Raw genomic sequence first — 23,084 nt, 5'->3', positions numbered from 1 at the left:
GAATAAATCTGACTTTGTTTGCACACACAGTTTTAGTCATGAATCTACACAGACTTTAATGCATCTGGCTTATAAGGATTCTGAAACTGAAGCAGTAGTGTTTCTCCTACTGTAACTGTCTTCCATTTAAAAAAGTCTATAGTCGATACTATATAAACCATACCAGCATGACTGATATTATTGGCAGATATTAGCTTATTCTCCTTGTTGGCACTCCACATTAGATTCAGTTATCCCCTATACTTTATCTCACTTTTGACAACCAGGACATCCCCTTTCCCCCTCAGTCACTAATGTGGGTGTAACTCTGAGCTGACTTTTGATGTATGCAAACAAAACTTTCTAACATCTTCAAAACATCTCAAAAACATTCCTTTATCTCCTCAAGACTAGACTACTGCAATGTGTTCTTTACATGGATCCGTGGCAGGAGCATCCAGAAGCTCCAGTACATTCAGAACAGCACTGCCAGGATCCTGATGCAAAAACACACAACACAAGTTCTTCTTCTCCCTACCTACAGGAACTGATCACACCAATAACGTCGATCTACACCTCAGATCTGCTAACAGCTCACTCCCCCCGTGCCACCAGTACCAAGCTCTGCAGCATGGGGGCACTGTACTGCCTTCAGTATAGGTGCTGTATATACACATGACAAACCACAGGTTTATTGACAAGTTGCAAGTAACTGTGAAATTAAAACACACAAAGAGTTAGCACTGTGCTTGCTTTTAACATGTACAGACCAGCTCAATCTTTAATATGAATTAAATCGTTCAAATTGTTCATTCATGTATTTATTTATTTATTTATTTATTTATTTATTTATTTATATGTATTCTTATATGAACTCCCAGTGGTCTGGGAAGTGTAGTATTTAGCAACAGTAACTCAGTAGATTTCTAGCATTAAATTTCAAAGAATGTAACATTGTCTCAAAAATAATAATCATTATAATAATGTAATCAGTTAAGAAGGATAAGAACCCACCTGAATGTAGCTCCTATCGACCGATATCACTTTTAAATGTAGATGTGAAAATACTAGCAAAAATTTTGGAAAAGATTGGAAACATTTCTCCCTTCAATAATATCTGAAGACCAAACTGGCTTCATCAGAGCTCATTAATTATCCTCAAATGTCAGACTGCTATTAAATATTATTTCTTCCCCGTCCAATGAAACAAAGCCTGAAATAGTGCTCTCATTGGACACGGAAAAAACGTTTGACAGGGTGGAATGGGGATACTTATTTAAGGTACTAGGAACATTTGGATTTGGAGAAAACTTTATTGCATGGATACGCCTTCTTTATACATCACCCCTTGCCCGTGTTAACACTAATAGACAATACTCATCATATTTTCCCTTGTCCCACGGTACCCGTCAAGGCTGTCCGCTGTCGCTGTTACTTTTTACTCTTGCTATCAAGCCGCTAGCCATACTATTGAGATCTTCTACACATCTGCAAGGTGTTAAACGGGGAAGCATAGAGCATGTCTCCCTGTATGCAGACGATCTATTAATCTATATAACAGACCCGGTTACATGTGCTAATAATTTAATACAGATACTGGACGATTTTGGTGCATTTTCAGGTTACAAAATCAACCTCCAAAAAACTGTCTGTTTCCCAATTAACTCAAAAGCCAAAACACTCACGCAGGGACAAATTCCTTTTAATTTCTCTCCAGAAAGTTTTCAATACCTAGGGATCAACATCACCCACTCTTTTAAGGGCTTGTATAAAAATAACTTTGACAAATTGATAAATAAAGTTAAAACTGACCTACAGAAGTGGTCCAAGTTGCCGCTGTCAGTAGCAGGCAGAGTGCAATGCATAAAGATGAATATCTTGCCAAGGTTTTTATTTTTTCCCCAATGTTTACCTCTCTTCCTGACAAAAACACTCTTTAAAAAACTCAATCAAATTATCCTTTCATTTGTGTGGGTGGACAAGGTAGCCAGGATTAATAAAAGTACCCTATAGACAGCAAGGAAAGAAGGTGGACTGGGCCTACCTAACTTTATGCTATATTACTGGGCGGCAAATATACAAAAGATACTCAGCTGGTGGTACGAAAGTGAGTTGGACTGGTTTAAAATGGAGTCCTGCCGCACCTCCTCACTTGTGGCTCTGACATGCTCTTCTTTACTACTTTTAGTTTCAAATTATACCTCAAATCTTGTAATCTTGTCAACTTTGAAAATATGGACACAGTTTCTCAAACATTTCAAGTTAAACAACCTGGTCCTCCTAGGTCCATTATGCAATAATCATACTTTTTTGCCTTCTAAACTTGACTCTATATTTGCACTCTGAAAAGAGAAAGGTATCATATCATTCTGAGACCTGTTTTTAAATGGTACATTTGTTGATTTTGAAAGTCTGTCCCATAAGCATGACTTGCCACGGACCAACTTCTTTCGCTATCTCCAGGTTCGCAGTTTTATTAAAGATCATTGCAGCACATTCCCATGCTTACCGGCAGATTTACCTAAGATTCTTGACAAACCAGAAGCTTGGACAAAAATGATATCAAAGCTGTACACAGGCAGTCTCCAGGCTAACCCCTCTCCACAGTAGACAGCAAAACAGGGGTGGGAAAAAGAGCTAGGAGTCCAACTCCAGGATCCTTGGTGGAAGAGAGCCAAATTACAAGTGAATAGCTCCTCATCCTGTGCCCATCTTAATTTAATACAATTCAAAGTACTGCATAGAATGCATTTCAGCAAAGCTAAACTAGCAAAAATCTTTCCTGGCAGTAGCGAAGCTTGTAATAGATGTGCCTTTGTCCCAGCTGACTTAGCCCATACTTTCTGGTCATGCTCAAGGCTAACGGGGTTCTGGAAGAACTTTTTCAAGATCATATCAGAAGTTTTAGGTATAGCTATCACTCCCTGTCCGCTCATTGCTATTTTTGGAATACCCTCAAATTACTCCGAATTCAGTAAGCGGACATTAAACGTTTTAGCATTTGCCTCTCTGATTGTTCGCAGGCGTATTCTTCTATACTGGAAGTTGCCTAATCCCCCAGCAGAACAATCTTGGCAGACTGACCTAATGTCATTCCTTAAATTAGAAAAGATTAAATTTTCACTCCGAGGATCAACTGAGAAATTCTATACTACATGGCAGCCTTTTATCTCATATTTCGATAAGGTAACTACAACTCCTACGGTGTAGCAGTAAACAACACCTTCTGCTTTTCTGTCCAGCTGTGCTCTTACATCAATATGAATGTACAAATATAAGGTGGTGGATGAGATATTCTGTTGGAAAGGAGAGACCAACTGGGGTGGGGGGTGGGATTATATTTTTTATGTTTTTTACTTGTCTGTTTGTATTCTTGTTTACATCTATTTGTAAAGGTCAAGTAACATGATATGATGTGTTTCAATAAACAGATTTATTAAAAAAATAATGTAATCAGTTGTTTTATTGACTATTATGTTGTCTTTTGTCCTCTTGATATTTTCTTTTGTGTTTCTGTGGGTTTGTATTTTGTTTGGTTCGGTTTTTAGCAAATTTTATTTATTTACTAGGTCTGTCACAGTCTGTTCTGCTCTTCTCCTGCTGCTGGTAACTTTCCATTCACCACACCCCTGCTCTACTCCTGCTAATCAGCCACACCCACCCCATCAGTTAACTCTGTTCACCTGGGCACTCAGCTGCAGCCCATCAGTAATCACCTGGACTCTCAGCTGCACCTCATCTGTAATCAAGCTAGCATACACTCCTGTTGTCCACTCACTCTTTGCCAGATCGTCATATTGTATTTCTACATGCCAGACCTTCCAGCAATTATTCACGGACTGACTCCCTGGTTTCGACCCTACTTGCTTTTGACCTCCTCTCCTCGGGTCTTCTCTGGTAAACGCACCAGCCTTCTGTCCCTGACCTCGATTATCGCTTGTTCCTGTATGCCTGTGGCTGTGTGGTGTCCTCCGATTTTGATCCTGTCAGGAGAGCCCAGAACTTCCAGCTTGGTCAACCTTATGTTCGTGAGTGCTACTGGCATTATCTTACCTGCTGCCAATTCTGTCTTCAGTAACCCTGAGCCCTGCCTGTTGCCCTACACATTCTGTCTATACCTTTTCAGTTACCTTGGGAACTATAATAAAGGTAATTTAAAACTGCTCACTGGTGTTCTGTGTTGCAACTGGGTCCTACCACCTCCACCCGTTACAGGTCGGTAGGAAAAAAAGGCAATTCAATAAATTCACCATACTAAGCCATATTCCCAGTTTGGAATGCCAGTTGTTGCTTCAAATGTATATTAAACATTTTGTTTTTTTTTTGATTTCCACAATTTGTCTCACAAAACAAACATGTTGTTCATATGGAAAACTTCTGACTGTATCAGATTGTCACGGTAATAGCGACCTATAATCAAAGACAGTGTCAGAGCTTGACTCTATGATGTTTTCAGTACATCAAACAGGTGATTTTGACTCAGCAACTCCCACAACTATCAGGTGCTCTCCTTGTAGAGCACACTCTGTCCTTTCATTATGGATGTGAATAGTAAAGTGCTCCCACCCCTGTAACATGAATGAAACATGCCCCTGCAGGTCCTTTATGAATGACTACAGTTGTTTTTTTTTCCGTCATGCCCCTGATGCAGAAAGCACTATTTACATTATTTTGTTGAGCTGCTAAATTAAGCAGTATGTCTGATAACTGAAGGACCTTTTCCCATTATATGATAAACTCCAGATAAGTACTGACTCTGAAAACCTTATTTTAGTTGCAGTGATGCAATTACCTGGTGACATGAAGGCTGGAAAGAGTCTAAAATTGGAGAGAATGACAGGACATAAAATGTATTTGTTGCTCATCCAAAGGGGACTTTCCTTAAACCTCGAGGAACCATAATTGTCCTTATTCAACAAAACAAAGACACAAAAAGGATGATCCAGTATGAATGCAAAGGGTTGGTATCACTGTTTCAGCAGTAAGTGTTTGATCCTGAGATGCTAAGAACATCCAACTTAGATAACTTGGCCTTGTCTAGACAATCTCTCAAAGTTTAAAAATGAATGTATATTGAATTTTAAGAGCATACTGATGGTAAATAAAGGTAATTGTCTTGGACTTTGAGCTCTGAGGAAATTGCGGAAATGCTGTAAATACTACAATACACTAAAAATAGTCAGCCATGTCTAGAACCACAAGGAGTCAGACAAGTTGGAAATAAACAGGTTAGTCAAACTTATAAGAGAAAAGAAAGGTGAAGAGTAGAAATGGGTTGTAAACAGCTATTACAGTATAAACTTTGACCAACTTTACCACAGCTGTGTGTTGTCTGTGCAAAGAGGGATTCACAAAATCACAGGTGTGCTCATTTTGAATGAAATGGTAGCTAATCAGGTTCAATCAAGTGTTGTCTGATTGTCTGACTGCTCGAGTTTCTTGTCTCTGCTTTCTGAGTTCCCAGCAATTACTTTTGACAATGAGGCTAAAATGTTAACATGACTGATTTACCTAATTAGTAGAACTATGAAAATAAGACCCAGGTGGTATTAAACCATAGTTTCTCTTTAAGGCAGCACCAGTGCAATTTGGATGCAAAATTGATTGAGGTTAGTGTTTGGAGTAAACATGTTTTAGACATGATGTTCTTCTTACCTCACTGAGTCTGCAGCATTCATCCATGTACTCCTCAAGGCTGTCACTGGTGGCACTCCGTCTTAAAGGTGCCGGCTCAAAGTCATTGCCAGTCACATCATCACAGGCTTCTGTCAACGATTGTGACCTGGGCTTCGTACTCTCTGAACAGATCCTTTCAGTTACAGCACTGTTCTCCTTAAGCTGTTCAGATGTCTCTTCATCTCCTTCAGGGCTGATTCCTGAAGCCCTACACTGTTCCTCATCCAGGTCCTCACCTATGTGCATTTGTATTCTCTCAGCTGAAAAACTTACTTCATTTGAAGGTATGAGCAAATCGTCCTGAGTATCCACTGCTGTACTCAGACTGTTATCCACCAAGTCCTCTACTGGTGTAATCTCAAGGTTCTGTCCATGTGTGGATAGTTCATCAGGGAGAGTGGTAGGGTCAGAGTTTAAGTTGCAGGAGTCGCAAGATGACTCTCTACTGTGGACCACAAAGCTCTGCTCAGAGCCTGTCGGGGTGGATGGAGAGTTAGCTCCACTTGGTAGCTCCACTCCAGAGTCTTCTGACTCAAACTTGTACAGCCTCGGAAGCTGAGAGTCTGAGAAAATTGTCAGGTAGTCAGAGCCAGACTCTATCTGAGACTGTCCGGACTTTACATAAAGGTGAGAATTCACCTCAGGAGCTTTGGTGTGGTCTGAGATGTCCTGCTTGGAGGCCGACACTGTGGAGATGGTGGATATAGAGTCATCAGTGATAAGGAGTCCTTCGCTGAAGTTGCTGAAAAGCTTCATTTTTGTCAGGACAACCTCACTGTCCAGTAATGTGTCTCCTTTACCTGATAGGGACAGATCAAGAAGTACAAGTTTATTCTAATAGCTGCATCTCAACAAACCTTTCAAGTTAAACAACTAATACATCATTTGCAACAGCCAGTAAAGAATGGTCTGATCAGTTTAGCTTGGATTAGGCACAAAACAGCTTGGTTATGGTTTTGGAAGTATCATGATTTGGGTTAGAATATGCAACAAATCCTCCATATTAATTGATAAAATACATTGTCTATAATTTCCCTCCAGTGTGACATAAGCAAGCCGTTTCTGATTAGACAACCCAATTGGTTCTCTGTGCCTTTTAAAACTGTACAAACATATATCTCATTATTGGGTATTTGCTAAAATGACTGATGTTGGGGTTTATTGTTGGGAGGACAGTCTACTCCATCTGCATACCTGGGCATCCACTTTGTAATGTTTTTGCGCAGGAATAAATGTGTCTTAACTACTTCAAAGGAAATGAAAAACCTTGAAATGCCTGATTTTGAGCCAAAAGTAAAGTGTAGCTTAGGACTGCCAGAGGATGGATTTGCTTGCTTAAAGTATTTCAACAACAATAGCCAAATTATATAATACCTGGCTGATGTACAGCTATGATTAATTCTAAGGGCAATTTAAGAACAACATGAAAGACTGTCTTTGTGTATTTCAACCATTTTGTCAACACCATTCCAGTCTTTTGACCATGGATTGCACAGACACACCAACAGACATTACATCCATAGTGATATATGCTTGAGTGAAACCCGAGGACTGGTATTTATGTAATCCTACATTCTTTAACGCAAATACCACAAGACCACACAATTTGTCAGTGTCCCCTATCTGACTGTCCAAGCTTTGATCTGATGCTCCAGTTAAGACTATTACAGGGAGCAGTCATATGTGTCCTCTCCTCTTTCTTACTGTGGGCAATTTGATACGTCTCGCTGTCAATCAAATGACATTTCTTTCCTTCCAACCTTTTGAATTTTAAAAGAAAAAGAAAAAGCGTCCCAGGGAGAAATGCAGGGGCCCTGGTTAAGCTTAAGGTTAATTTATTTGTTTAGTCAAAATGCTTGAACTGAAACTGCAGTTAAGCACCATTTTTTGGAATAATATAAGATCTCACCTCAACAATAGAGGAGGTTGGGCGACTTCCTGCAGGGTGAATTGAAGACTTTGCCAAAGCAAATATGAGATTAAAAGTTCTTTGAAGTGGTATATCCAATGCTTTTATCCTCTCTGAGGGGAACTTTGGAGGAGGGAGACCACATTTTCTCAAAAGCATGTTGTGAGAACTTGAACAGATCTGAAAGTATTGGGCTTATTGATAGTATGCACAGTGAAGCAAAAGCAAAAGTAGTGATGCAGTGTGGATGAGAACAATCACTGTGGAATTCTTTGTGTGGCTTCAGTGGATGAGGCAGAGGGGAAGTTGTGATTGTGAAGGGTGGAGGCCCACACTGAATGATGAATGATTCACAAGTAATTAGTTAGAAACATTGACTTTTATAACTTTAATTGTAACTGGGCAAAACTTTTTATGTACTGTAAACGATAAATATTTATGATTTGGACCGTGAGAGAATTACTCTATATTTGCCTGTAATTAAATTGTGCATACATCAAATTCATGTAAACTGGAAGCACTGGTTTGTATTGCAGCAGAATTTCCTCAGAAAACATCCTGTTTTGATTTAAAAGTCAGTCACTCAACAAAACAGCGATGCACCCACTCCTAGAAAAATCAACATTGTTTTGAATAGAAACAGCCCTGCCAAAACACTGATAGTAAGCGTTTGATTGTATCATATCAGCTTCCAAAGGCTCACAAATCAGGTCTCTTCCCATTTCAAACAAAGCCTGTGTTTAGCCAGCGTGGTTCAACACAAAAACAAAGAGCTTAGCCATTTTCTAAAAGCTAAAGCATGCTTCCCCTTGTTTTACACAGTGCTTATATACAGAGGAAAATGTGTGCCAGAATTCCACAATATTAATCATAATCAATTAGAAATGTCAGACTATCTAAATACTAAATAACTACAACAGGGATTGGTGTGAGGTTTAATGACGGTAAAACCCCAAATTTTAAAGACATCTGTGGTTACATTGGGGAAAAAAAAGATCACCACAATTAATCATTGTTAACATCATCAAATATTAGATGACTTTCCTCCAAACAAGCAGCATATATCTGTTCTTTGTTTATTTAGCTGTGGAACTCTGCCTGGAGATCTCAGGTCATCTTTTAAATCTCTTCTTAAGACTCACATTTATCACATGGCTAACCCTTTCGTAACTATTTTATATTGTCTATATTTTTACTTTGGATCTTTTATTTGTATTATCTGTTTTATTGTAAAGCTCTTTGTAACTTTGTTTTGAAAGGTGCTATATAAACAATCAAAGTTATTATTAACCTAGTAAGACACATTGACCTTATGAAAGTCTCTGCTCATGAAATTGTCTTATTGGAATATACACAGCAATTACTGAATAACATCATTATTTTACTGTGACTATGCACAATTAATTCAGATATCATAATGATTGTTGGATTGTGGCACAAACATTTCTACACTTACTGTATGTGTTGCTTACACACACACACACACACACACACACACACACACACAATTGTAGAACTCAATATTCCAACTGAATCAGCACATTTGACAGTAAAAATGCCGGTTAAGCAGAAATTATTATTAGATTTCCAAAAGAATTTAACTTGACCCTTTTAGAAGGAAATTAAATTTCCATTGTTTACTCTGTTAACTCACTGACTGAATCACACTGTGGCTTCATTAAGGCAGTGATATGATGATGCCCTCTGTATATTTTCCTCTGCTTACCATGAAATTGCAGAGTAACTTCACAACTGTACAGTCAAGCCTGACATTTATTTTACTAGATTCCACCAATTTAAAGAAGTTTTAAGAAAGATTCAACTGGAGCTGGCAACTCTTAAAATAAATTCTCCTCTGCGTAGGCTAGAAAACTCATTTCCTGTTTTTGCTGAATACTGGGAAAAACAGTAGAATGCATTCAGTATTTTCATTGTGGCTTCAGCAGGGCACCACTGTGGCTTATTGTTTTTCCAAATGACCTCACTGTGTGGAGGGAATTAAAAAGCCCTTTCTGTGTTTATGTCTATGGTAGCCTAAATCAGTGTTGACTGTCTCTTGAGCAATACCCCTAAAGCCAGAATGTGATGTAAAAGCATTTAGAGTCACCAGCAATGCAAACAATAGTCTTGAAATACAAAATGCTTCCAGCACACAGAGGTATTAACCATTTAGGAAAACCTTCTCTCTGCTTTTTTCTCCAGAACATTTCTTGCTTTGACACTTATTTATAGCCTACACATAGTTCATTCTACTGTCTGTTTTTTATGTGAACAACTGAGTGAAGCCCTTGAATGTCTATGAAGAGAGTTTGTTTGAAAGTGTGTGCTGTCATCATTTTAATGATTCATCACATCACACCCCTCTCTGTGATAGCAACTTTTCAAACCTTTCAGGTATAAAACACTTTTGCTGTAACATAGTGTTACTTAAAGACCGTGTAAAGTGAATTCACATTTTCTTCTAAACACATTAAATAGGTCATAAATGTATTTCTAAAAAAGGTGTAAAAAGCATTTCAACCATTTAGATTTGAATTGTGGAGCTAGGCTTCACAAACTGTGTTTTAAGATTTCTGTGTTCAGGATTTAGTTGGCGGGTGGGGGGGGGGGGGGGTATGTAACGCGGTGGTGATTAGCATAAACCCGACCCTGCTGCAGTAAAGGTATAAATACATTCAGCACACACTACTACTACTACAGTCTACAGTTAGCCAGTTAACGGAGTTAGCCGCCGAGCTAGCTGCTGAGTTAGCCGCCGAGGTAGCAGCTGAGTTACCAGCAGAAAGCTCTGAGACATGTTTCTGATTGATAGGTGACACTTGGTAGGGGGTGATTTTTACACAACTTTGAAGCCTAATTTCATATATTTGGTGATTTTTTTTAATCATTCAAATTTGGCAGGGTGGTTAACAACACATTTTTCTGTGGTATGTCAAACTCAGAACACATATTTATTCTTACTTTACACAGACTTTTAAGTGTTTCAGCCGTGTTATACTTCAAGCATTCGCTGAACAAAGGACCCTCTCACACCAGAGTTTGTAACAGCAGTATTTCAGAATGGAAACCATATATTTCAATGGAATCACTATAATCAGTGAATTTGCTTGCAGAGGCAAAATAAATCTGACTCGAAACAGAGAGTAGAGACTTGAGAAACCAATTAGTACTGTGACCAACCATGTTTGACAGTGCTGACATTTGAGGGAACAGACAGAGAGAGACACATACAGTAGGGTATAAAATGGTCACACCATTGCTTTCCCTGCTGGAACAGAAGAAATACAGCATGGTTTGCAGTCAGTGAGACAGGTATGGACTGTGTACATCATGGTGCATCCTCTGACAACCAAGCTAATGAGTTTGGTCATTTGTAGTTAGCAAGATAGCTGGATTATTCCTGTTTTATGACATTTAATCAACTTCCTGACTAATACATTATGCCACAAAGCTCTAGAAATACAACTGTTTACTGTAGATAACAAGTGAACTGAGTTAATGTAACTGACTTTCCCAACATCAGATGAGCACTCATCCATGTGCTGAAGAAGAGGTCAATTTGTTAGTTAGTTAGTTTATTTGGATCCCCATTAGCTGTTACCCAGGCAACAGCTACTCTTCCTGGGGTCCATGTTAAAATAAATACAACATTACAACTACAATATTACAATATAACATAAATGCATACCTAAATAGAGTCTCAATATAAACAACGTTAAAACAGTGAAAAGACTACAAACCTGGTACAATTCCACTAAAACCAGCTTGCATCATTGGTATCCACACACACAGATGACTACACAATAACCTACACTATAGAAACAACAAACAAACAAACAAAAAATCAAACTGAATTTTAACATTTGATTTAAAGCTATTCACACCTCCTATGTTTCCATGAGCAATCTTAAAGTACAAACAAATATGAACTACATGATCAATGTACAGTGTGAAATGAAGTAAAGATGGTGTCTCTCAGGCGTTTTCTGTATTATCAGAGTACAGACTTCATTCTGGACAGGACTGTAAACACTGAGACAGAAAGGCTTAACACCCCTGTCCAGTGTCTCCAGCAGCTCCAGATAATCTCATAATTACTGCATCAAGTGTTCGGTCAGCTGTGTAATGAGTGCCAGTGTCAGGAGAGCTGCGGTGTTCTACACTTAGCCTGGAGATAGGAGAATTAAGAGGGCAGCAGCGATAACCTACAGTACAGTACCTACTATGTAGGCAGGCATGGAGAGTTAATGAATAGCTTTACTCAGATATGTTTAGTTTGGAAGTTTTAGTAATGTATGTAATTGTGCTCAAGAACTTGAGGTCAACAAATAAACTCAGAAGCTGTCAAGGAGTAGTGCAGTGATATGAAAATCACTGAAGTGAAAACTGAAATTCTTCACCACTAAGTCAGAAGTTACCTGCAGCTAAACTGTTACTTTTACAGAGATCAAGCTGTAGAAACAGAGCACAGTGTCTTTTGAGGCTCTGTCCTCTCTTTACACTGACAGAACACTGGCAGGAACAAACCTTACAATTAATATTCCAAACTTGAAACTAGGATGCTGAACAATGTTGATTGCTCAACCATCCTGAGTCTTACATCAAGATGTAAGCCCAACATAATGTAACTGTGAAACAACTTAGATCTGTATGAACTAAGGGAGTGTATTTGTCCGAATCGTTCAAGCACAGGATGTTCAGTTGACCCATGACCCAAACAATTACTGTTTAAAAGGTTAGTCTGGGTACCTGCTTAGTTGGAATGGCAAGCTGCATGTGCAACACAATATTATTAAAATATGCACTGCAAAGCTGTGAAATGTATTAAGCAGAATGACAACACATCGTTTCTCTAGAGACCAAACATCAGGTTTTTTACTCTACTTGCGCTCTGGTTTGTTTATTCTCCTACATAGTTTTCCAGTGCGTGTCTGTTCCTGTGAGTTACCAGCATACAATAAGAAGGAGAGCAGGTTGACTTTAATTACATACTGAAGTCATCTGGCCAACTCAGCCGTGTAATCTGACTTCTTGCTATTGTGATACAATCCCCGTCCTCCACTACAATCCTCTCCATGCAATCACTGTCAGCCGGACAGGTGTTACCCTGATCCAGCTGTCCTCATCCCTCCCAAACAACACAAACAGATATTCTATCCTGTAATTGTCCTAACTGACTGACTCAGCCTATTTCCAGTCTCTGTGCTCGACTAAACTCCACAACATATAATTATAGACAGTCCACCCTCCCGTCCCAAACTCATCCTAAAGCCTCTTTTCTGTCTAAATACGTCCTCCAGCCATTTCCCATCATATTCATTTCACATCCAGGTGTTGCAAGTGTCATCCAAGAAAGTGCCTGAAAAGTCAGTCTTCACAGTATTAAGGTCTGTGGATTGCCCTGTTGCCCTCTCTGAAACATTGGGCTTGGACACCAGAAGAACAAACCTCTAAGCTGCCTGGAGGGCTGGAAGCCTGCACCTAAGGGTTGAGAGAGCCCAGTGGGTGTTGGGAGACAAAAAAACACATGAGCAAATACACTCAGTGGTGCTACTTCAGACAGTGAGTCACATATAAATATAGCACAGGTGTAAAGCATGCAGGCTTTTACTGTGTAGACTAAATGTTGCTTTTTTTCATAGTTCCACAATGCATATGTTAATGTTCACACTAAACTAAATTGTTACCAGCAGTTATCTGGTTTGGCTTGTTTGTTTATCAGTAAACCACCTACCTACCAGTAACTGACTTCTACTATAGCAATACTGAAATCAAATGTTATGGAAAAGGCTTTCAAGTCAGGAGTAACATTACATGGTTAGCTAGCAGCAACATTGATTATTTATGATGAAATATGATGAAATTCATTCCAAATGGCTCAAGTTATGTAGGAGGTTGTGAATCTTCAGAACTAGTTGTAAAGAACAACAGGTTAAATACGCCACAAAAACCTAATAGAACTGAATGACTTGCTATAGTCAACATGTACCAACATTATAATGGTATATTTCCAGCAGCTTGTTAAAGTGAAAAAAAAGAGCCACAACATGTGAGTGTGTGTGTGTTCACTTTTCCCACAGAAACTCCCGCAGGGGTTTTTCTACCATCATTCAGTCACCACATTCCAGCTCTGCCAGATGTGTCACGTTTCCCAAGACAATTATGATTTATATATGGAACATAAATAATAACTGCATGCAAAAGGATCTCAAAACCACAAATGGAAGACATAAACATGTTGATATTCAGCTCATTGTCTGAGTTATCTGCAAATATTAACACGCGTTTTAATCAAAACTGTGCTGAAATGGTTTTCCAGCTGTCCAGAATGACTCATGAAACTGAAAAAAGGCAGTGTTTTCCTCATCTGCTCACACCATTTACAGATAGAGTCTTCACTCTACAGCAGGTGTGTGCTGTGTGGCTGCTGCTTTAATGCAGAAGAAAGGCATTAGGAGGCTTTAGGTTTTGGGATCTGGTCTGAGGCATCAAATAAGCCCTCGGGCTGAACGGTGGGTTAAGTTAGCCTCTCAGATCCTAAGTAAAGAGGTCAAAAACAGGCTGTAACAAGCCAGCTATTTTTACAGCCCAGGTGGGTTATGGGTATGTCAACTCCCTTTTAGCAGTCTGTGTGGTCAGTGGTCAAGGCTGACCACTGGTCTGCTGGAGCTGCAGTAGAAACCTTTAAGTGGAGGAGCCACGGGTGTGGGGAAGGTTGAGCACTCTGTTTTTCTTCTGTAGTCATTGGAGACAACTGTTAATAATCAGCTCTGGTGCCAGTACAGGTGACATAAAGCAGATGTATGCATGAGATGGGATGTACCCCCCCCCCCCCCAACTATCACCATCCTGTAAACCCAGGAGAAGCAGTCCACCTCTGGATCCGTTTCTCAACACGTTACTCAGCTGGGATCCCTGCTCTGTTTTCCACCACTTGCTCGCCCGTGGCGTCATCAACATTAAGGATGATACCCAGACTCCCTCTCTTTATCAAAGTTAAGAGGGGCCCCCAACTCTATCAGAAACCATTAGGATAAGGCAAGAATGTGCAGAAGCGCTGTAACTCAACTCAGCTCAAGTCTTTGGGCTTATTTCCTCTGACAGTTTAGAGTTTGACTTCCCATCCCTCCAAAATACACAATGTAGGCCTGTCTTTTTCCAGTTATCCAGTTATTTTCAGGACAGTCAGTAAGGTCTGCATTTATCCAAAACACTTACTGAATATACAGAGCTTTTATTCTTTTACTCTTTAAGTTCAATCAGTCACTTTGAATCAGATAGCTCCAAATAGCATCAGCTATGTTGGTTTTACCTCCTTTTACTCCTGTTCCTTTATTAACATGTTCGTTTCCTAACTAAGAACACCTCCATTTTTTTCTCCAGTGATTGTAACGTATGATCCAAGCTAATACCATGTACACTCCAGTCCATTTGGATCCACTTGGATTCACAGCAATAAAACCAGACCCTAACCCAACCCAGTGACACTGTTTGGACCCAGTCCAACTCAGGTCCTGAGTCAGGTTTGGGGTCCTCAAACAAGTGGACCCATGAAAACTAACCAGTGCTTCTTGGTGAGGACCATCTGGACCCAAAGGAAAAATGCAAAACTACAAAGTCATAGTTCCTCTGTGACTGGGACCAAAATTAACCAAAGCAGGTATTTACACACTCTCACAATGCTTCCTTTTTAAGCTGAAATAGTAAAGTTAGACACAGTAAAAGCACTAAACCTCAGTGTTGTCAACCTTTGACAACATTTTTGAACCTTCTGTGTGAATCATTGAGTGAAACCTTCCCTTCTACATGTGTGAAACTCAAATTCCTCATGTCTGAATAATGTCTGACAACCTTACTCTACATTATAATTCTGCGTGTTACAGAATTCCACTGAATGTGTCTCAGTCCTGCATTTTTCAGAGATTTAGTCATCTAATGATGAGCAGAGACTTTAAACATGGCACTTTTTACAGGGGTTTCTACTTGTTTTCTGCCGTCTCCTGAAACAAAGACTATCATCATCCAGCCGGTAATTTTGTGTTTAAAGTTTGGTGGTATTTCATCCTCTTTTCCTTCCCCAGACAATATCCCCCTCTCTCCTCAACCTAAACAGTGATGAAACGATAATAAGGACACACAAGAATGCACCAATAAGAAGCTGCTCCCAGCTGCACTGTACACAATGTAAGTGTTATCTTTACAATGGTCCTCTTCTTCCTACTCTAGTAACATGGCAAACAATGTGATTGCTGTCAAAGGAGCGTTGGGGCTCCCTCGCAGCTGCAACAATGAACCCATTTATCATCCCTCCCACAACAAAACAACTGGAGAATTTGCACCTTGGCAGGTGTGGAGACTCATACTGTAAATGAGCTCAGAGAGAGATCTGAGCGAGGCTTGTATGAGGAATGCACAGCAACCTGACGCCAGGATTAGAAATGAAAGAGCGATGAGAAGTAGAACTGTCAAAGCAGACTATTCACACAGATAATGTAACTGTTCAAAAAACCCTTAAACATCAATATTCGATATTTTTATATTAACAATGGACTTAGAGATTGGGTTGTGAACATAGTGGAACATTCACATATTTTTCTCATTGTTTATAACTTATTTTGCTGATCTTTAACTCTAACTCTTTATCAGGCTTTTTAAGCTTCTATAAGCTACATGTTTTGGTTTTCTAAACAATGAATTAATCCATCATCCATCCATACTTTACACATAGAGCAGGTCTAAACCAGACTCTTTTAATTTAATTAAAAGAGACCCAACATTCCCACATGATAACTAATTGGAGACTGAATTTGAATTATTTACATTCATTAAATGATAAAAACACATTGTAAATCTACTGTCTGCTAACATATTATAAATATAAAAAACTTTATATGTCAGATGTGTGTTTTCTGCTGCCTCAAAGTGACCATAAAATCAACTAATGCAGCTTTAAAATCAAATTATAAATCAATGATGATGATGATGAATAATGCTACCAGAAGTTATATTTTACAGCTGTGTCATTAATTAACACATTATCAGCCATTAAGGTAATTAAATCTACATCTATATGTTTTTATGATGTCATATTAAAATCATACACACACAGCTGGAGTAACAGTAAGCACTTTCATGGCTGTTTTGTTAGGCAGATATAAAGGCAGCAGTTCTCTATTACACAGCATTGTTGTATGAATTGTCCTTCTTTGGCAGCTGTTATTCTATCCTCTTCTCTGTCACAGTGGACACATGTTGTTGGTGTATACACATGCTCGTCATGTATGCACACAATACTTATAGTTCTCAATTTTCATTTGCACCACATCTTTAAACAAAATGAAAAGTTTTATGACTAACAGCGAGAGAAGATCCAAGAAGTTGGTTAACAAGCACTGGGACTGTTTACAGGGTTCACTTTATTGGCCTTTAGATAGAGAAGTTAATGTACTGTCTGGGAATCTAGTTAAACTAAATTAAGCTGAGTCTTGAGTCATATGATGGAGCTGCTATGGATTTGCTTCCCATCAAAACGCCCCAGTAGACCCACGGCTTTAAGACTTCTTCTGCTTAATCAGAATGTCAGTCAGCTACAGTACAAAGCCCAGCACAGAGGAGCTTATCATCTCTCTGCTCGCTGAGACAAATGCCCTGCAGATGCCAAGCACATGAATGAATGATGGGAGGCAGCATTGCTTTGTGATGAGACGATTTCTCCGCTGATGTGAGATCAGCGATGTAAAATAAAACACACCCTGTGACTGAAAGAACTGTGATGTCTCAGTTTCACAGCAGACACAGACATAACAAGCTGGTAGGGAAGGTTAAGCCTGATACACCCGTGTAAAAAAAAAAAAAGATTAAAAAAAGGTGACTATACCTTTCTTCCAAGGAGCCAGGATAGAGAATGACTTCTGCCAGCTGATGACCAGCCCAGCCCTTTTCTTCTTGACACTCATGTTGCTGTAACAATCCCTGATGTGTAGAACTTTTGTTGTTGTTGTTGTTGTTGGGTTTTTTTTTTAAATCATGTTGATCTATTCTGCCTGGAAGATTCAGTATGGATTGTATCCTCAGGCAGGGTCATGATGCCTGTTTCTCTTTTCCTGCTGGCTGCCGAGCGCTGGTGTGTGAGAGCGTGTGTGTGATTGTATCCAATTCCTGCAGCTGAGGAGAGTAAAGGAGGCCGGACTCATGAGAGAAAAAAGGAGGAGCAAGAGCAGGAGGAGGAGGAGGAGGAGGAGGAGGAGGAGGAGGAGGAGGAGATCCAGACAGAGGCTGTGTCTCAATTTGGACCCAACTGCGAGGCTGCATCCTCGAAGGACGCGGCCTTTGCGGCCTTCGAAGGATGCAGCCTCGCAATTTGGACCAAATTGGGACACAGCCAGAGAGAGGTGGAGGAGGTGGACTGAGATTAACACTCGCCTGCAGGTGAACAGGGTGTGACGATAGCTGGAGGGAAAGGCAGGATGGTGAAAAGGGGGAAGCTGCTGATGATCAGATAAGAGACAAATTAGTAATGTAGGAAATTAAGTGTGTATAAACTCTGACCTCTGAGCAGTGACACTAGCACAAAGAGATCAGCCAGTAAAAATGAACGTGTGTGTGTGGCTGTGTGTGTCAACACTGATCATAATGAACACATGGTCACTATTACACAGTGTAACTATACAAGCAACTTAATTCAGTTTTACTGTTATTTTTTAATTATAGAGACACAGTTAAAATAACCACAGCATGTTTTACAGCACAGTAGATGACAGCATAGGTTATTTTAAATGTGTAAATCATTGTGTCATCAATCAATCAATTCATCTTTATTTATACAGCACCACATCACAACAAAAGTCATCTCAAGACTCTTTACATATAGAGCAGCAAGCTAAGAATGATTAGCCAATCAACTGATAAGTCCAGTCAGAAAATTAATCAGCAAGCAAAGATGATGTTCCAATTTCTCGGAACATGAGGAAGTTAGTTTGGACTATTTGAACTGTATTATAGAGAACAAATTATCATTATTATTATTATTATTATTATTATTGTTGATTAATCAACAAAATTATTGTCAGAATAATCATTAATGGAAATAACTCAGTTGAACTAAAATGATAAGCAAGATCAATATGTAATCCCACCTATCAATACTGACTGAAATGAGATTTTTTTTCTTGGCTCCATACCTTTTAGTTACCCCATACAAAAGCAGCTCAATGATTGTTGTTCAAATGTGCAATGGAACTAATCTTCAATCATACCTTGTATACTGTGTTTATAGTTTTTAGCTTAGTTCACATCTAACAACATACTCCTTCCAAACCCCCACCCACCCAGTCAGCTGTCACACTTCCTCTCTTAAGAATTCCCAGAGGCTCCACACAGTGGTCCAGAATTCAAGTGGATTTACCAGAGCAGCCATGTACACATAAAGAAGTTTGACATTTGACACATTCAACATTTCAACACAGTACATGTTTAACAAATTCAGATCACTTAAAATGTAATGTAATTAAGATAGCACAGAGGCTCTCCTCTTCCAAACCAGTGAGACCTTCACAAATTATCCAGAAACATCATGAATGGCCCCTCACACCCTGATCACTCTGATCATGTTCTATCCATATATCTATTGTGTTCAGTTTGTGACTTTTGTTGAACATATTTAAACTATTTTGATAAAGATCAGGCTCCACACCCATCTTCATTCATTGAAACAACATTATTCTTCCTTGAAACTCTGAGTGTGAAATTCCTATGGCATGGAGCCGGTTCAAACACCTGCCATGTGTAGACAATATGTCATTTAGCTCTTTGTCACTAAAATACCTACGTCACTTTAAAGTTATGTTTATGTTTGAACTGAGGTCATGCAGAATTATATCCACCAAAAGATTGGATTACCTTCTTCTGAATGCCTCGCAGAAATACAGTATCACCTGAGGATTTAGCAGAGAGATTTTCTTTCTATCCACATTCAGAGTGTCTGTGCAGGAACTACTGACCTGATGGAGAAGACTCATCATTATTAACTTTCAGAAGACAGGAAATACCAAAGTATGGATCAGATGAAGTGATAAAGATTTCACGACAAAGGCATTTCAATTCATGTGACTTGATTTTAGAAACCTTTACAGTAAAGGAAATGAAATATTTGCTGAATCAGTAAAACATGTGACATAGGCTACTACCATAGCTTCTGTTTGTGATTATATATCATTTATTATCAGGACTATCTTGAAAGTGACACAACAGATAGCCAGGTTAGACCAGGATGTCAGTTGTACCATTTTAGAAAGTAGATCATATTACATTGTTAATCTAGACATACAGTATAGGATGCATTAAACTGCATAACTACATAAGCTCTGTGAGGTTGTAACAATAGTACAACTTTCATTTTGGAACTATTTTTGAACCATTACAGTACATCTTGAAGGAACGTTCAAACATTGGTCATATCACGTGTCAGTGTTTGCTGGGTGTTATTTAAATATTATATTCCCTCCAAATATTGACCCTTTATTGGATATCACCCTGCCCCGTTTTTTTTTTCTTTCTCTTGTTTTTCCTTCACTAACTGGAAAAACAAAGCAAGGTAATGGAATTCAGACACACCCACACACTGCTCTCAGCTCACACACTGTCTGAATGGTGTGTCTCTGTGTCTCTGTGTCTCTGCCTGACTTCTGTCTCACACCACTTTAGTCATTTCAGTCAGTTTCAAATTAAAGAGAAAACACTGTGTCTTTTATCAGAAATTCCACAATACAAAAAAAACCAAACAGTAATTACAGTATGAATCCATAAAACACATTTAAACAGTGTGAGTACAATAGGATACTGTGGAAAGAAAAGAATCAAAAGTTCAGCTGTTGAAACTCTGGAGGGTACTGTTGTTAGTTTCAGTTGTATTTGTATTGTAAGGATGCAAAGCTGCATGTCATAATCCTTCATCTGCCCACTGTCACAGTGATACTTTCCATGTCTGAAGTCTTTATCATGCACACGTGTACATGTTAAAAACTGATTTTAAACCTGTTTTAAAAAATGTTGTAGCAAGAAAATCAGGTTTCTCTAATCTTTCAGCTGGGTTATTATGGAAATAGGGTTTCTTGTACTGTATGTGTAAAAAAAGATTGAAATCTGACTAACCAGTTACAAGTGGTAAGTTCACCTAAACACACTGATTAAATTCATAAAATGTCATGAAAACTTCATTTTATAGAAGAGTCATGGTGAGCAGCTGGTATAACACACATACCACAGAACACAGGACCTCTACTGCATTCACCTGTGTCCCTGCAAAAAAAGAAAGAACATCTTCATGCAATAATTAAGTCACAGTTGCCAGATTATACAAATAACAATGATAACGTTATCCTAACAAAACAGAGAACTTTCAAGCATAAGACAACAAATTCACAACTGCTGCTATTATTTTCAATGTTGTCTGTTACTGTGCCTCTCACACCTCTCTCGCTCTCTCTCTCTCCCTCAAATCCCAACCGGTTGAGGCAGGTCGTCCACCTAGAGTCCGGTTCTTCCTGAGGTTACTTCCTGTTAAAGGGGAGTTTTTCCTTGCTGCTGTCACCAAGTGCTGCTCATACTGGAATTTTTTCGGTCTCTTTAATTAAATTAAAGAGTACAGTCTAGACCTGCTCTATGTGTAAAGTAACCTTGAGATGACTTTGTTGTGATTTGGCACTATATAAATAAAGATTGATTGATTGATTGATTGACAACTACAATTAAGAAATCATTTCATTTTACAGAATCTATTTTAAGCACAGCACAGTTGAAACTGTGAGCATTAGTATTGACTAATACAGGGACTCTTCTGTAAGTTTTAATAAAGTAAGCCCCTGTGGTTCAAGGTTCTTTAGAGGGGTTTTTATTTTGGGACAGATGCAGGTGTGAGGGTAAAAACAACACAAGTCTGCACTTGGGTGGGTGTGTGGGGATGTGTGTGGTGGGGGGTGGGGAGGCAGGATAGGATAACAAAGACAGTAGGATAAGGAATGTGTCATTGTCTCCTCTAACAGTAGAAGAGCTCAGACCACACTGATCAATGTTTACTTCAAGGACAGCTCAGAAGGAGAAATTATTGCAGGAATTATTGGGCCAAAAGGTCAAGAAACACCAGCAGCAGTCAGATCAGATAGTCAACAGGCCAAAAGTTTATCTGAGATATCTAAACCTCTTTATCTAGTGGTAAGTACAGTAAGTCAAAAGTAGGACATGGATCTGTAAACTGTGAGAGATGATGACAGTTTGCCAATAAGTTTGACTCAGCAGGGGGTTTATTACCAACTGTCTAACTGCTCCTGTGTTTTCTAATCTCAGCAGTTGACTAGGTGAGTGCGTAATGACCAACATGTCACATTCATCCATTCACCCATATTCATACACTGACGACAGGAGTTACCACACAAGGTGCCAACCTGCTCATCAGGAGGAAACTAACCACTCACACAAATTTTGGAATGGTCTCATGGTCACATGGTGTCATGGTCACATGGTCTCTGTAGAATGTGTGTAGGGGCATGTTTCATTTTGGCCATTTGGAGTTACATGGTACCACTTTTGTGTGTCACTTTTGCCCATCCTATACATTCATAATTCCAAACTTTGTTTATGTTGTCTTATTTGTCTGTTTTTATTGTTTGTTTTTATTGATCAATCAACACTGTTTCAGAGGTAGCACTTATCTATGTTCTATATTCTTGTACTGTGACAATAAAACGTTTTCTATTCTATTCTATTCTAGCCATTCAATCACCACAGTCTTATAAACTCTTCAGATTATTGATTTTCATGATTAAGACATTTTACAACATTTTACAACAATAAAGAAAAAAAGGGATCATATTAATTCAATTCATTGGGCAGCCTTACTGGGAAGGGCAGTTTTAAAAGTTTCAAAACATGTTTTTAATTGTAATTCTCAGGTACACCAATATTCAACTAGACAAATCAATAACCTGTAGCTACCAATGTACATCTCCAGGACAGATTCAATAAGATACCATGGAGCCCAATTATGGAATAGAAATATGCATTTACTAACTGATTCTCTGTCTTTACCCAAATACAAAATGAAATTCAAAAATACTCTGATGACAAAAGATTCTACCACATAATTCAGATTTTGTAATGTTGTGAATTTATTTATTTATTTTATATTATAATTTGTTTTGTAGTTAACTTATCATTTTTGCTTTATTATATTTTTGCAGTGTTTTTATGTAATATTATTTAGGCTAATACAATTTATGTTTATTTTTGATATTCTGCTTTGTTTGTTATTATTTTTTATCTCTTATATCTGAAGTTTTATGATAAGCCCATAGTGGGTTTCTGCCTCACCGGTAAATGTTTTATTTTTAATTTACTGTTTCTCTCTTACTTTTATTTTACAAATGTGCAAATAAAACAATAAAGCAATAAAGTATTGAGAAACAGACTAACACATTGTTGGTTGTGGGTTTTCATGAGATTTGTTGACCATAAGAAAAATACAGAA

General features: G+C 38.7%; 1 protein-coding gene across 1 annotated transcript in view; it reads right to left on the bottom strand.

Annotated features, from left to right (window-relative positions):
- Positions 1-5,678, bottom strand: part of si:ch211-250c4.3 (uncharacterized protein LOC100535981 homolog) — a 29,248-nt gene extending 23,570 nt beyond the window's left edge. Inside the window, exon 1 of the mRNA XM_053333269.1 lies at positions 5,635-5,678. Coding sequence (XP_053189244.1) covers positions 5,635-5,661 — 27 coding nt within the window. The 5' untranslated portion in view covers positions 5,662-5,678. The remainder of the gene's footprint in view (positions 1-5,634) is intronic.
- Positions 5,679-23,084: the final 17,406 nt, after the last annotated feature.

Source organism: Scomber japonicus, chromosome 14, assembly GCF_027409825.1.
Source record: "Scomber japonicus isolate fScoJap1 chromosome 14, fScoJap1.pri, whole genome shotgun sequence".
Lineage (NCBI taxonomy): Eukaryota > Metazoa > Chordata > Actinopteri > Scombriformes > Scombridae > Scomber > Scomber japonicus.
This window is presented reverse-complemented; position numbering and strand designations above follow the sequence as displayed.